The 15,587-nt window shown below is 33.4% G+C and overlaps 2 protein-coding genes across 3 annotated transcripts; one reads left to right on the top strand and one right to left on the bottom strand.

Annotated features, from left to right (window-relative positions):
* The first annotated feature begins 7,339 nt into the window (after positions 1-7,339).
* Positions 7,340-9,223, top strand: LOC123906307 (galactomannan galactosyltransferase 1-like). Its single transcript, XM_045956198.1, has one exon. It carries the CDS (start codon positions 7,740-7,742, stop codon positions 9,102-9,104), a length of 1,365 nt encoding a protein of 454 aa, XP_045812154.1. The 5' UTR covers positions 7,340-7,739; the 3' UTR covers positions 9,105-9,223.
* Positions 9,224-12,193: 2,970 nt separating this feature from the next.
* Positions 12,194-14,243, bottom strand: LOC123906306. Of its 2 annotated transcripts, none has more exons than XM_045956197.1 (4): positions 14,073-14,243; positions 13,927-13,978; positions 13,605-13,835; positions 12,194-13,017 (listed from the first exon to the last, which is right to left on the bottom strand). In XM_045956197.1, the coding sequence occupies exons 1-4, from the start codon at positions 14,154-14,156 to the stop codon at positions 12,860-12,862; spliced, it is 525 nt and encodes a 174-aa protein (XP_045812153.1). In that variant the 5' UTR covers positions 14,157-14,243; the 3' UTR covers positions 12,194-12,859. The 2 variants fall into 2 exon arrangements, with proteins under 2 accessions (XP_045812153.1, XP_045812152.1); XM_045956196.1 differs by having other exon boundaries at positions 12,200-13,017; positions 13,605-13,844.
* Between the last annotated feature and the right edge of the window lie 1,344 nt (positions 14,244-15,587).

Here is a 15,587-nt window from a genome sequence, read left to right as displayed (position 1 = left end):
TTAACTTTAGGTTATTAAAACTTTAACTTTAGGTTGTTTAAAATAAAAATAAAAAAACTTTAACTTTAGGTCTCTAACAAAATTTATTTTTTATTATACAAAAGGTCTCATACTCTCATATATAGACACACAAAAATTACATATAATAAAAGTTGTTTTAGCTTTCACTTCCTATACAAAATTTTGGATTACCTCTGGTGGTATAGTGGACTAGAACTCATCAATACATGTGTGCCTTTGACTTTGTTTAGATATAATCTGCTTTGATCAAGCAATTAGTAATAACTTATGGACCATATGCTTTGTTTACTCTATTAATTCAGCTTTCAAAAATGATTAAATTTTTGTCACACTATTAGTGTGAGTATATATCGCCACACGTTTTTCTGGATATCTACCACTTTACCTTTTACTACTTTATCATTGATTTTTTTCATCTCATATAAAAATTATTGTTGCTTTGTAAAAGGAATCATTCTCTACTGAAATGCCGGAGGCATATAATTATGGATGCATCACACAAAAAAATGAACCCCATATGGAATCCCATGTTAATGAATGAATTATTTGAAGATGAATATTTTTTATGATTTGGCCTTGTAATATTATGACCTCTCTGGTTTGAAAAGATAATAATACTCTATCATCAACAATGAACCACCTTATTATGACAAAAATGATGAATCCTGTTGGATATGCCTTGAAATCTCAGTTACAAGAAGTCAGAAAAATCTTTGTTGAATCTTTTTGCATCTTTGATGTTTTGAAGATTTTTTGGGAAAAAAATATATTTTCTTGGAAGATACTTTGACTTGGATTTGTTTTATTTTAAAACAGATTTGTTACTAATTTTTTGGCATATTATTTTTCTATAAATAGGGAGTGCTTTATTCATAGAAAAATTGAGAGAGAGAGAAAGGGAGCAACAATGTAGAGGCAAGGATTAGGGTTTGCCACCACACAAGGGCTAGGGTTTTAGAGAGGAAAGAAAGTTTTCTCTTGGTATAACTCTAGGGTGGGAGAACTATCTTTGTGGTACACCTTGGGAAACACTTATCAAATTGAGTCTCTTGGCCACGGGAAGAGATTCGGGATTTGGGTAGAATTAGGATTAATTCTTGTAACTCAATTGGAACTCTTTGTAAAGTTACTCGTTTGATATAGTGGAACGGAGGGGCTGGTCTCTCCCCCAGACTAGGTCATTATTGGACCGAACTGGGTAAACAAATTATCGTGTTCTTTCTTCTCCTTTATCTTGTTTATCTATTATTATTATTGCTTATTCCGCTTAATCATTGGTTGTCATTCTATTGCTCCACACATCAAGTTCTTTTATTGGTGTGATTTTTATAGACGAATTCACAACAATTGGCGCCCACCGTGGGGCAATTGGAACAATTTAAAGCGAGCGCCATGGGTTCTAAGTCGGATATCGAGGGACTTTTCGAAAGCAATTTGGAATTGTGGAAAGTGAAGATGGAAGCAATTTTAATGTTCGGGATGATGGGTAAAACATGGAGTGTTGTTACCCGGTGCCTCGAAGATAAAGAGTTAATGGAGATTGCGAAGAAGGTCGGCCTGGAGAGGCGGTGGTAATAATACTCGGGTTACTTCTGAAACAACAACTTTATTATGAGGATGCGGAGGTGCTAGTGGAAGTTGGGAATCGTTGGAGTGTTGAGTCATCGACATTGGATGCTCCAATCACATGTGGTCAAAGAATGAATACTTTGAGACTCTAGAGCTAGTTGAAGGTGGAGTTGTTCATCTTGAAAACGAAAAGCTTGAAGGTTCAAGGTATGGGTTCAGTTTGTCTTACGAAGTTTGACAATCGTGAGTTTCTTTACACGATGTGAGGTATGTTTCTGAACTTAGATGCAAAGACAGTTGGTCATGCATCTATAACTAGTGGTGATTCTCGTAATGTGGTTGAGTTGTGGGACTTCGGGTGGACCTGTTAGTGACATGAGTTTAGTTGGACTAGTGAACAAGGTTTACTAGGTGTTGAACTGAACTGGAATTGTTGGAGACTAACAATAACTTGAAGTATGTTTCAGAGGAGTTGAAGAGGTCTTGCGTGTTACAAGGTGGAGATCATGGTGGGTATACTTTGGTGGAAACTCAGTTTGAGGTGGAGTCTTCCAATAGTGGTAGACAGTCAACATTAGCTCTTGGCTATCTAATCGGAGATAGGGAGGAGAGTGGTATTGTTGAACCAAAGGGGGATGACCATGGAGACCTTGTGGATTATGTTTCAATTGTGGCTGAAGAAGTGCAAGACCTTGAGAGGATCTTCAGGGAGGCAATTGAAAGCAACAGGTGATCAGACTTGGTAACTTGTGAGACTGCTGGAGGTAGTTGGATACAAGGAGAGTTTGATGTTGCAGCTTGTGGAACCGCCTAAAATTCCAAGGTTGGTTTGGAGCCAAGCAAAACTTCGAGAGTACGGAAGGCATTCCGGGGTCGAAGAGTGGTGAAGGCTTGTAGGGCTATCGCAAAATCCCATGGATAGTCGGAGGCAAGCGATTCTTCAGGAGGACGGAAAAGGCACAATCCGGGGGCTGAAGAGGGATGGTGGAGCTTGTTGAGCTATCTAAAATTCCGATGATAGTTGGGAGCAAGCGTTTCTTCAGGGAGGTACGAAGTTGACCACTTCGGAGTCTGAAGAGGGTGCGGTGAATCTTGTGGGGCTACCTAAAATCCTATGGTAGTGGGATGCAAGATCTTCATGAGAGCGGAAGGCATTCCGAGGATGAAGAGGGAGGTACAATCCGGTGATCTTGAATAGAAGATTCAAGATGGAGAGAGCAGCACGGTGGTTGATGGGATCACCATCAATTTAAAGGCAAGGTGGAGAATTGTTGGATATGCCTTGAAATCTCAGTTACAAGAAGTCAGAAAAATCTTTGTTGAATCTTTTTGCATCTTTGATGTTTTGAAGATTTTTTGGGAAAAAAATATATTTTCTTGGAAGATACTTTGACTTGGATTTGTTTTATTTTAAAACAGATTTGTTACTAATTTTTTGGCATATTATTTTTCTATAAATAGGGAGTGCTTTATTCATAGAAAAATTGAGAGAGAGAGAAAGGGAGCAACAATGTAGAGGCAAGGATTAGGGTTTGCCACCACACAAGGGCTAGGGTTTTAGAGAGGAAAGAAAGTTTTCTCTTGGTATAACTCTAGGGTGGGAGAACTATCTTTGTGGTACACCTTGGGAAACACTTATCAAATTGAGTCTCTTGGCCACGGGAAGAGATTCGGGATTTGGGTAGAATTAGGATTAATTCTTGTAACTCAATTGGAACTCTTTGTAAAGTTACTCGTTTGATATAGTGGAACGGAGGGGCTGGACTCTCCCCCAGACTAGGTCATTATTGGACCGAACTGGGTAAACAAATTATCGTGTTCTTTCTTCTCCTTTATCTTGTTTATCTATTATTATTATTGCTTATTCCGCTTAATCATTGGTTGTCATTCTATTGCTCCACACATCAAGTTCTTTTATTGGTGTGATTTTTATAGACGAATTCACAACAAATCCTTTAATTACCTGTGAAAACAAAAAACAAAAAAGGAAATTATGAATGGGATATGCTAAGCTTTTTCACGTGAATAAATTTAGTGTGCCATATCTTGATGAGGTACATAGCTAGAGCATTCTCAATCATGGCCATAGTACTAGTAGTACATTTGAATCGTCCGATTTTAATTTAGCAGTCGAGAATGATTTAACTAAAAAACACAATTTTTATTTCAAATTGTCCAATTTAAAATTAAAGGCTAGATTTAAAATTGTGTATTCCTGCATGTAGGGCTGGGCATCGGTTCGGTTCGGTTTCGGGCTCAAACCTTAGAACCAGTCGAACCGATGGGTGACATATGCATAACCATATCGAACCAATTAAATACTCGGTTTGGTCGGTTTATGGTTTCTCGGATTGACTCGGTTTCGGTTCGGTTCAACGGTTTAAACCATTTTTTAAAAATTTTGTTTTTCTCAAATTTTTAATTAAAATTGGCCCAATATAATTGCAGGTTACTTGTGTCATTTTTTGTCCAAACGTTTTTTCCACAATTTTAGGGCCTTTAAACTTAGCCATATTCTTAGCCCATTATTTTCTATTTTTTTATCCAAATATCTTGTCTAAATCTTTGGTCTAAATTTTTAATTACTTATTTTTTTTAAATGATTATGCTGTTAGTAGCTATATGCTTGATAATAATTAATAATTAATAATAATAATAATAAATTAATAACGGTTCGGTTTCGGTTTGCGATGGGCCGAAATCTTCCAACCGTAAACCATCCATTCAATGCCTTAATATCCACGGTTTACACAATTCCAATCCGCAGTTCCACAGAAACCGACCCGAATGCTCTGTTTCAGTTTGGGCCGAACGATTTCAATCAGATTGGGTCGGTTGTGCCCAGTCCTACCTGCATGTAGAGAAATTCTATTCCCCAAAGTTGATGATAGGAATAAGGACTAGAGGAGTTTGGGGGACCAAGTGTCTTAGGGTCACTTTCAACGTGTCCTTACCTTAGCAGCATACGTGAAATCCAACACCAAAGTAACTCGATACGAAAATTACATCAGGAACCAACAATCAACGCCTTTATACGCGTACTATGCTCTAAATACATGGCCATGATTGATCAGGATTCAGTATTCTCTAACTTTAGTCCGCTAAAGGATGATGATTTTCTATGCTTATCAACCTTTAAATCAATCCTAGATTATTCAGCTACTTACTTATTTCGAGAGAATGAATAATCTATGTTTTCATTATAGTGAATGTTGCAATAAAGGAAATTTATTAAATGAAATAATAATAAGTTCATATTAATCGGTGCCCCTCTGTTTAGCAATTTTCCTAATAATAAAAGGTAAAATAATTGTAATTTTTTAACCAAAAATAAATAATAATTGTATTTTTGGAGAGAAAAGGTAAAATAATTGTTACTTACTAGAGTATTACTTCATTCGGTGCTAAATATAAGAGAAAATTTATTTTTTAGATTCATTAAGAATCTAATGTATTTGACTCATATTATGGATCAGATACATTAGATTTTCAATGAATCTAAAAAGTAAACATTTTCTTATATTTAGGATCAGATGGAGTATTTTCTTTGGTCTTTTTTTTAGGCATATACTTTATCTGATCTTTATTATAAGAAAAAATTATTTTCTAGATTAATTAAATGTTTTATGAATTTGGTCCATAACTTTTTTTTTTGTTTGTCTTAGCCCATATTTTTAGGGGAAGATAATATAAAGTTCGGCCGCGAGGTTAGAAAAATATAGTCAAGAATTGTTTTTATCATGAATCGAATTCGAGTTCTCCTCAATAATCCGTTCTACAGAGAGTTTTTTTAGCCCATATTTTTAGGACTAGAAGGATTATTAAATAGAGAATTTTTTTTATATATTAGAAATGTTCTTTTTTTGGTACAAATGGAGAAATGATATTTATTATAAGGAAAATGCTAATTAGTGTCTAAAATACTAGTTAATATAATTTTTATTTATTTTTAAATGATTTAGTTAATATAATTTTAAAAGTGGTATATTTAATATCTTAGAACTTTTAAAAAAAAAATATTTTCTACATAAATTTTTTATTTTTATTTTCTTAACCAATACTAAAGATAGCGGTTAGTACGAGCTTGTCATAATACTCTCTTTATTGCAAAATATAAGCAAAAGTTGGTCAACAAAAGTGAATGTATATGACTAAATCTTTAACTAAATACATCAAATTTTTTTGACTTACTTTTACTTATATTTTAGGACGGAGAGAATATATTTTTGTTATAAGAATCCTAATTTAAAACGTGGTAGTAGTCAAATTTGGAAATTGGAATATGCTACCGGCAAACTTTGGAAGTTAATTTCGGCTGCAATCACGACATGATCAAGATTAGCACGCTAATCAAATTACCATGTCACCTAATTTCAAACTTACCTGCCTCTTCACTCTATCGTATCATAGCCATATCTTCGTTCCGTCACTCTCATAAGTCATATCTATCAACAATCCGAAAAAAACAGAGCCAGATAAGAATAGTTAGTCAATTCTTTGACTGCAATCTAAAAAAATAAAATAAAATGAATTACTGTGTGTACTGTACTTAACAACAGAAAACGGCCAATTAACCTTAAACAATTACGGAGCAATAAGTGATGATAATTTGACACAATTACAAATAGATATCACAAGTAAGTTTGACCATATTTATAAGAAAGTACTACTATTATCATCATATAAATATAGTTTGGAAAATGCTAACTAGTACCCCGGGGCACTAGTTAAGGATACTAATTATAGTAAAATTATATTGAAACTTGTGTAGTCAATGTTTGTAACGTATAAAAAGTGTCATTTTCAATGCAAAAATTGCTTTTTTTATATCCTTAACTAGTGCCCCCCGGGGGCACTAGTTAGCATGACCCATATAGTTTTTTTTTTTTCTTAATTAGGTTTTTGGTCCCTTAAAGATATTTTAGGTTTCACAATGGTTCATTCAAGAAAAAAAAGGTCAGGATTGGTCCCTTAAAGACACATATGTTTCTCAATTAGTCCTTTTCGTCAATTTTTTACAAAAAAACGTTAGTTTTAGTAGACTGTACTGTGGATGTCATTAAGTGTAAATGGTCCACCAAAAACCTTATTAATTTTTAAAATTTTAACCATTGGAATTTTTTGTTATATTTGGAGTTAAAATTTAACGGAAAGGACCAATATGGCAAAAATATATGTCTTTAAGGGACCAATCCGGGACTTTTTTTCTTTAAGGGACCAATCCGGACCTTTTTTTTCTTTAAGGGACCATTGTAAAATCTAAAATGTCTTTAAGGGACCAATAGACTAATTAAGCCTTTTTTTTTAATGAAATAAGGTAGTTTGAATTAGCTTATTTTTTAGCGTATGCATTGCAAACAGTTTATGCAATACAAATTAGGTTTTATACTATTTTATAAGTTCATATTAGTGAAAATTGTATTTTTATAAGCTATTTTATCATAAATTACCTTGTCAAACTTATAATACTCCGTAATACATAAAAATTGCATGAACTATTTGCATACGCCGAAAATAAGCTAATCCAAATGGACCTAAATATAGTTGACAGTATTTGATATCTATTTTATTTATTTTATTTTTTTGGTGTTAACTGAATGTTCTTTTCATGTAAGTGCGGAAATTAATTCATCGAATTATGTAAGATTTAAATAGATGATAAACTCTCCTAAAAATTTTAATGTTGCTACATGTACAAGTCGATGATAATCTTTTATTTGAATTTTTGTAATCAACTTATGGTTACCAGAGATATTGTCAATTAAAATGTCTCCGTAAACATAATTTAGTTGATGAAAAAAAATCAGCATAACCAAACTGGTCTTGACTAGTACACCTTCTGGTCTTCACCAGCACACCTTCTGTCATGACCCTTTGGCCTTCACTACTTTCCAATTCACAAATTCGGTCGCGCATGCTTTAGACGATACGCGCCCTCTCTTTTACATTAACCGACAAAATCCCCCCTCCCAAATTCACTCACTCACTCACCATTTTCCATTTTCTTCAAACTTACAACCAAAAATCTCAGTCATTACAACCTCTGCAATTTTAAATCTACCAAGTTTAAACAAACTTCTTCATACTTATCACTCACACCACTCAATCCATACGTCACAAACCACCGCTTACACGAAAATCTTCTAAATATGGTTACAAAAACAGAACAACAACTCTCTCATCCTCATTTTCACAATATGGCTAAACCCACTTTCAGAAACAACAACAAATCTTTTTCTTCCTCTATATGGCTCTCCGATGGTTTCCTCTTCCTTGGTGGAGCATTCTCAGCTCTTTTACTCGTTTGGGGTTTCACTTCCTTCACTAACCAAATCCCAAACGAAAACAACCTCTCACTCAAACAAAACGACGCCGTTTCATATTCCACTCCTGATTTACTCTTCGACCCACCAGACAAAACATTCTACGACGATCCCGAAATGGGTTACACCATGTCCGATAAAATAGAAAACTGGGATGAGAAACGTCAAGAATGGCTAAAACTTCATCCTTCTTTCTCCGCCGGAGCAAAAGAAAGAATTTTTATGATCACCGGATCACAACCGGCGCCGTGCAAGAATCCTATCGGAGACCATCTTTTATTAAGATTCTTCAAAAACAAAGTGGATTATTGTCGTATACATGGTTATGATATTTTCTACAACAACGCTCTTCTTCATCCTCAAATGTTTGCTTATTGGGCTAAGTATCCGGTTGTTAAAGCCGCCATGATGGCTCACCCGGAAGCTGAATGGATCTGGTGGGTTGATTCAGATGCATTATTCACCGACATGGAGTTCAAGCTTCCATTAGAACGTTACAAAGATCACAACCTTGTTGTTCATGGATGGGAGCATTTGATCCATGAGAAAAGAAGCTGGACCGGCTTAAACGCCGGCGTGTTTCTGATAAGAAACTGTCAATGGTCATTAGATTTCATGGAAGCATGGGCTGGAATGGGTCCACAAAGTCCAGATTATGAACAATGGGGGAAAATATTAAGGTCTACATTTAAAGATAAATTCTTTCCCGAGTCAGACGATCAGACAGGTCTGGCGTATCTGATCGCGATCGAGAAAGAAAAATGGGCTAACAAAATTTATCTAGAAGGTGAATATTATTTTGAAGGCTATTGGGAAGAGATAAGAGAAACATTTTATAATATAAGTAAGAAATATGATGAGATTGAGAAAAGTGTGAGTAAGTTAAGAAGAAGACATGGTGAAAAAGTGAGTGAAAGTTATGGTGTTGTTAGAGAAGAGTATTTGAAAGATGCTGGTTATGGTAAAGGTAGTTGGAGAAGACCATTTGTTACACATTTTACAGGTTGTCAACCTTGTAGTGGAAAGTATAATGAAATGTATACTGCTGATGCTTGTTGGAATGGAATGAGAAGTGCTCTTAATTTTGCTGATAATCAAGTTATGAGAAAATTTGGATTTGTTCATCCAGATCTTGATGATGATAAACGTATTTCTCCTTTACCTTTTGATTATCCTCAACCATGGCCATGATTATGGTTATGATGATTATGACTCTTCAGGTAATATAATATGTTTAATATTAGAATCCAATTATTGGTGACCAATGTGTACTAAGATATTGTGAAATTGAAATGTGAACTGTGGTGATATATTTTATTCTCCGTTTTTTATTGATATTTTAAGGGATCTGTTTTGGCGTATTAGAGGTGGGGTTTTGGTATAAATTATAGATTATTGATTTGGTTTGTCGATATTTGCATAAACTGGTGATGTTTTTATTCTCTTTGAATCCCTAGAACTAGTATAATGTTGTTGGGTTGGTTGGTTTGTCTCTTATTCTTTGATAAACCTGTCCCGTTTGTACTGTTTTTGTCAAAAGAATTGGTTTTTAATCTTACTATTTCAACATGCTCTGATTTGTTTTTGGACTATTGGTTTGTCCATGCCTTGTGATACTTGGGACTGAGAATTTGTTTGTGTCAAATAGTTCTCATTTTGGACTCAAATTATGTTGCACAATCTTCTCTATTTTTTTAAAAGAAATGGAAAGATGCATTATTAATCTTGTATATACAACTCAGGTGATAGTTAGTGAGTTTTGTCACTAGATTAAAGAAACGATCAATTTTTTAGATTCTTTGAATAGTTTTGAAAGTATAATGCATATAGTATATTGTACAAGAAAAATACATGTATTTAGTTATTTTGCTCTCAACTTTCCTGTTTCTATACTTTAATTATCATCAAACAAAAATTGTATTATATAGTTAATTTAATTTTTATTTTACCATTTTCATTAGGTATTAAGACAAATATTGAAATTTGTTAAAAAGAAAGGGAGGAATATTGAAATAATATTTTCACTAATTTATTGAAAAATAATGTACTAGTATTTTATATTATTATGATTTAGACCTAATTTTATCTTCCATGATTTCTGACTAAGATTTAATTTTGAAATAAATTAGTCCTACCAATATTTGGGACCATTGCAAAGAAAGCTTTACATTAAAAATGTGTCCATGAATATTGAATTGTTTATATGCAAGTGACATAAGGTAGTGTGACAAGGTATATGGTGTTTATATGATTTTTTTGTAACTTAGTGGGTTATAATATTAATTTTTAGGATTTAAACTCTGAATCTTCTTAGCATATATTTGATCTGCAGTGAGAGCATGGTAGCACGTTCAATTGAAACTACACCATGATTTTGACATATCTACCATAATATCAAACATAAACTCTATAGCTTTAAATTTTCTATGTTGAAATGGCACTACAATGTACGGCGGTAGCGAAAATCTGAAGATACACTTAATAGTACTTCTCTTGTATCCCTTGGCTCACCAACCACGCTGCTGTTTGTGACAAACGAGTGTTTATTGTTTACTGATGTTAGCAAAAACAAAGTTAACAAAGAAGAATAACTGATGAACAAATGAAAGAATTGTGTTTGTACTTGTACACACTCATTTTTCACATTATATTCTGCTCAACTTTGCGACAATTGTTAACTTATAGTTTGATTACGGAGTTGTCCATTGTTGCTCAACCACCATTATATTCAGATTATTAGTTTCCACCAAGAGTTAATCTACCCTATAATATAATGTTGTTTATTATTTCTTGAGAGTATATTGGTTTCTGACAATGATAGCATTACTTATAAGAGCGTCTTCCGTATGGCCGGCTAACTGGTTGCTATAGTTGTGGTTACTTTTGCATAATCCACTCCCCAATGCTGCTATGGCCTATGATATTTGTGATTATTTTTAAGCATCTACATTATCTTTAGCTTTTGAATATTTAAAGGAAAATAGTCATAAGTGCTAACACTTTTTATACAATAATCTATTTTTATAGAGTTTTATATTTATAGAGTACACAACATAAATATTTTACGGTGTTTATTCTTTCCATTGAGTTTCGACACACAAAGATCGAATACCATTTGATACGGATTGAACTTAATTTCACCTTAAAACTATGATTTAAAGGGATGAATTGTCCAATTCTATATAAGCTCTCACATCGGTTCATTACTTTCGATGTAGGACTCAAAATTAGATTCATGAAGCAATATTTGTTCTTTTAACTATTGTCGATGCATATGAATTAAACCTTTTTAAAGTAAAATAAGAAGTATATTGTATCTAAAAACTAAAGAAGCATATTTAAATTGTGATGCGTTTACAATTGCATAGGATATTAATGTCCTAACTATGCTGTGCTGTTTGTTGAGGAAGCATTTTCTTGTGGAACTCATAAATGTATGTATTTAGGACCTGCAGTTTGAAGACCTACCAACTTAATTTGGGAAAATATTTACTATGGCCCATTAAATAATGGGTAGATGAAGCATGTGGATGGCTCCAAAAGTTGTCACTGACCGGTATTGTCATTAGGGATTGTGGGTCACACATTATCAAAATTTGAACCATGTCAATGTTCACAGTTACAAGTATCACCAGTGATGCTTACCTCAAATTGTTTGGTCATTCCTAGTATATCTACCCTTTCTCTGCTTCCTTTTTCCTCCCTTACTAGAAGTTTTACATGTACAGCAGTATATTTGTATATCTTTGTTGAACTTTATGACATTGTTATAATTTGGTGCATCCAAGATCAATAGAGTTCTTTCTTCAATATAAAAGGATCGATAGAGTTCAATAAACTAGAGAACGTGTTGGTTTTTTCTTACTAAATAAGTATTAGCTAGTAAGTAGATAAACCGCTCGCTAATCGTATACAACAACAGTTGAAGTAGGGGATGGGATGGAGCACGTGAAAATGAGTCGTTACTCTAGAAGCCACCTAAAAAGAAAGTTTAATCAAGAATTAATTAAATAGCATCGTTGGACACTTCATTCCGTCAAAAAAGAATAGTGAAAAAATCATCCTCCATTAATGTTTTTTGGAAAAACACCATCAAATGCATAAGTACCACTTCCTCAAAACTTTTCAATATTCCTCTCTTCATCTATGTATTCGATATATAAATTGAGGTCGAATATATAAAATAATGATAAGTGATAACCACACAATTTAGGGCTAAAAAGATTAACAGTAGTAGTAGTATTGAATTCACAAGTGAAACTTAAAGCTTAAAACAAGAAAATTTCTAGTGGTTTTTTGTTGACAGGAAACTAACTGCTTCAACCATTAATGAAACAAACAGTAGTACACACAATAAGTTTAAACATTGAAGGGACACCCTCCAACAACTTCAAAGAGAAAATTCAAGATAAAAAAATCGACCAAATCATGATTTCAAATACACACAACCTTTGCAGAAGGGATGAGATAAGAGCTATCAAACCAAGGGCTTGTGAGAATCCACGGTCTTTTCTTCTATCTAGTTATAGTCTTATAGAACATTTTTTTAGTTTTATCACGCACATTTCGACTGTAATTGGTCTCAGGTTTGTCCTCTTTGTCACATAGACCATAACTCAGGATGAATGGAGAAGGTAGTAAAATTGAAATCATCCTCAGGTGGGGGTATTTTATCAAATTAAGAGCACACTTGACCGATTCCAAAATAAGGAAAACAGAAGCACAAAGTGGATTGAAAGGATTTAACAAACAACAGTGAAACACAGTCATGATTTAGTTTGTAAAGCTATCCCACCTATTATGCTTAAAATTATGATCACTGCCTTAAGAGCTTAACAACAAATGCACAAAAACAATACTCTATATTACATCCCCATTTTTGTGATTGTTGTTACAAACTAGTAGTATATTTTCAGTTCACAGACTCAAGAGCTACAAACATATGCTTACGAAGGAGCTACTTTCATGTCATCAACAGCATCACTTGAAACTGAACTTTGATTGCATTTCTCCAATGCAGAAGCAACTTGTTTTTCCTTAGCCACCCTTTTTGTCATCCTTCGCTGCTTCATTTTCTTGGATTTAGCACAAGTTGTCTCATCACCTAAAATCAAGTTGAGTTAGAGTGGAGAAAACATGGCTTTATATATTGAGTTTCAAATTCGGCAATGTTAGGATAGAAAAGTGTCACATTTGGTCTATGGTGGATTAATGTTTGAAAATCATTCAAAACTTTGACGACAATAAACATCACCACATTTATATAGAAGTTTCGAGTATCCCACATCCTTATGACTAAGACGGTGAGCTGATGTGTGTTAATTCAATAAAAACAAGAGAAATGATACTGCAAATTTCTACTCACAATGATGGGGATCAATAGTTATTGTTGTTAGAATTTTAAACGATTGCCCCTGTGAACTTAGCTCAGTTGATAGAGACATTGCATTATAATATATGCAGGGCCAGGGTTCGAACAATGGGCACCCCACTTATTTACGTTAAGGGTGGAATTTCTAGTCACTAGGCTACTTGACAACAAAAGAAAAACAAAGAATTTTAAATGATTGTCAATTATCGGTTTACCATAGATCGTATAAAATACTTGTCCACCCTAGAATTAATACACCTTGACATCAACATAAACAACACATTCATAAAACATAGTCAATAAATTCACATTTGAATAACCTTCCTCAGAAGCATTTGATCGAACAGGTGGAGGATCATCATCCTCCTCCTCGCGCTGCGTTGTTTGGATGGGAGGCATCAATGGCCCAATCAATTTCCCGCGGACGATAGCTTCTTCCTTCATTTTCTTCCTACGAATTCTCTTTCGTTGAGCTCTAGTGAGTTTCTCCGTCTCAGAATCATTTTCTTCTTCTTCTTCTTCACCGCTGGTTGAGGCATTTTCACAGTCATCTAAAGTGCCTGACATTACAAAAAAAAAAAAAAGTTTCAACATTTTGTGATATACTTTATATAGAATATATTTTGGTTTTTGAAATGGAACCTGAAATAACGTTGGAGTAAGACTGGAAGTGTTCTACCGCAGGTTCGAAATCCTGTTGAGATAAATTAGTGAAGATGAGAATGTATATTATAAAGCATTGAATTGAAATATTGAAGAATGCAATGCAAGAGAGAATGAATAGTTACTTGTTGAGGTGGAGGAGGAGGAGGATAGAGCGTGTTAACAATTGCTTCGTTGAATCTGCGTTTTCTCTCGTCGTCTCGGTTCATCAAATCAAATGGAAATGGAGATTATTATATATTCATTCTATGCTACACTATCTATGTGTTCAATATCACTAGGTTTGGTGCGTGAATAGAAATGGTGGTTGGTTGGCTTGATAGCGGATGTTCCAACGGATCTTGAAGAGATTATAATATAATCTTAAGAACAGGTATTTGTCTTAACTCAATTTTACAAAATCGGTTTGTAAAATGATGATTGTCGATGTGAGACTTCTTAACACACACCCTTATGTTCAGCGCTTTTGGTGGGTGACTAACTCATATAGCAGATGGTCTAACGAATCTTGAGGAAACTATAATCTAATCTTAAAAACAGGTATTTGGTCTAACTCAATCTTATAAAATCTGCTTGTAAAGTGAAGACTAACTCTTACTTATATAGATTTATCTTGACCAACTCATATATGATGTGGAACTTCTTAACGATAACCTCACTTGTACTTGATCACTTTTGAGGATAATTACCTGTAACCAGTTTCATATCCACGATACAGAGTTTTACTTTATGAATTTTGTAAACACCATAGATTACAATTTTTGAACAAATCAATAATAATGATCATAGATATTAAATTGGATGAAGATGACAATGATTTTGTGTGAAGTCATAATGGAGCAACAACATTGCAGAGTAACTAGAAATATGACATTCTCCTTGTGTGAAACATATGAGCTCACTTTTGGTAGCAACTCAGGGGGTCGAAAGAGCGATTTTTCTTACTAATAATAGTAAGCCCACGCAAGGCCTTCCACATGAGCCCAATATAAAAAATAAAATACTTTTCGATATACTTTCAATAGACATAAGGTGCCTGTGTTTCACCTTTAACAAACCTTTTAAAATAATGATATTTTTAAAAAATATTTAGAGATTATTTTTTATCATTGTTTTAAAAAATTGAAGCTATTTTCCTATTTGTTTACTATCTAAAATATCATTTTTTTTTAAATATGAAGCTCTTATACCTAAGTTCTTTTTTCTTTAAAATAAATAATTAGAAAAGCTATTAAAAAAAATTGAACAAGACAAAAATAAAATTTTAATTAATCGAATCATTTCCTCAACATAAGGTGTGCCAAAAAAATTACAAAAAATTATAAAGCGTCAAGACAATTTTATTAAGATTAACTTTTCATTTCAAAGTGTAACCAAAAAAAAAAAACTTTTCATTTCAAAGTGAATTTTTTTTTTGACAAACTAATTTTCTAAAAATGTAAAATAAATCTATAACAAAACGCAACCATAATATGATGATATATTGATAAACCATCGTAATTAGAATGTTTGACCCCAAAGATATAATTATATAAGATATCTTCACAACTTAAATATTTTACACTAACAAGTAACAACAAGACTAATATTTGAGTAAGCAACCAAATATTTTAGTTTTTATCATTTGAAATTTGACCACC

Source organism: Trifolium pratense, linkage group LG2, assembly GCF_020283565.1.
Source record: "Trifolium pratense cultivar HEN17-A07 linkage group LG2, ARS_RC_1.1, whole genome shotgun sequence".
In the NCBI taxonomy this organism is placed as follows: domain Eukaryota; kingdom Viridiplantae; phylum Streptophyta; class Magnoliopsida; order Fabales; family Fabaceae; genus Trifolium; species Trifolium pratense.
This window is presented reverse-complemented; position numbering and strand designations above follow the sequence as displayed.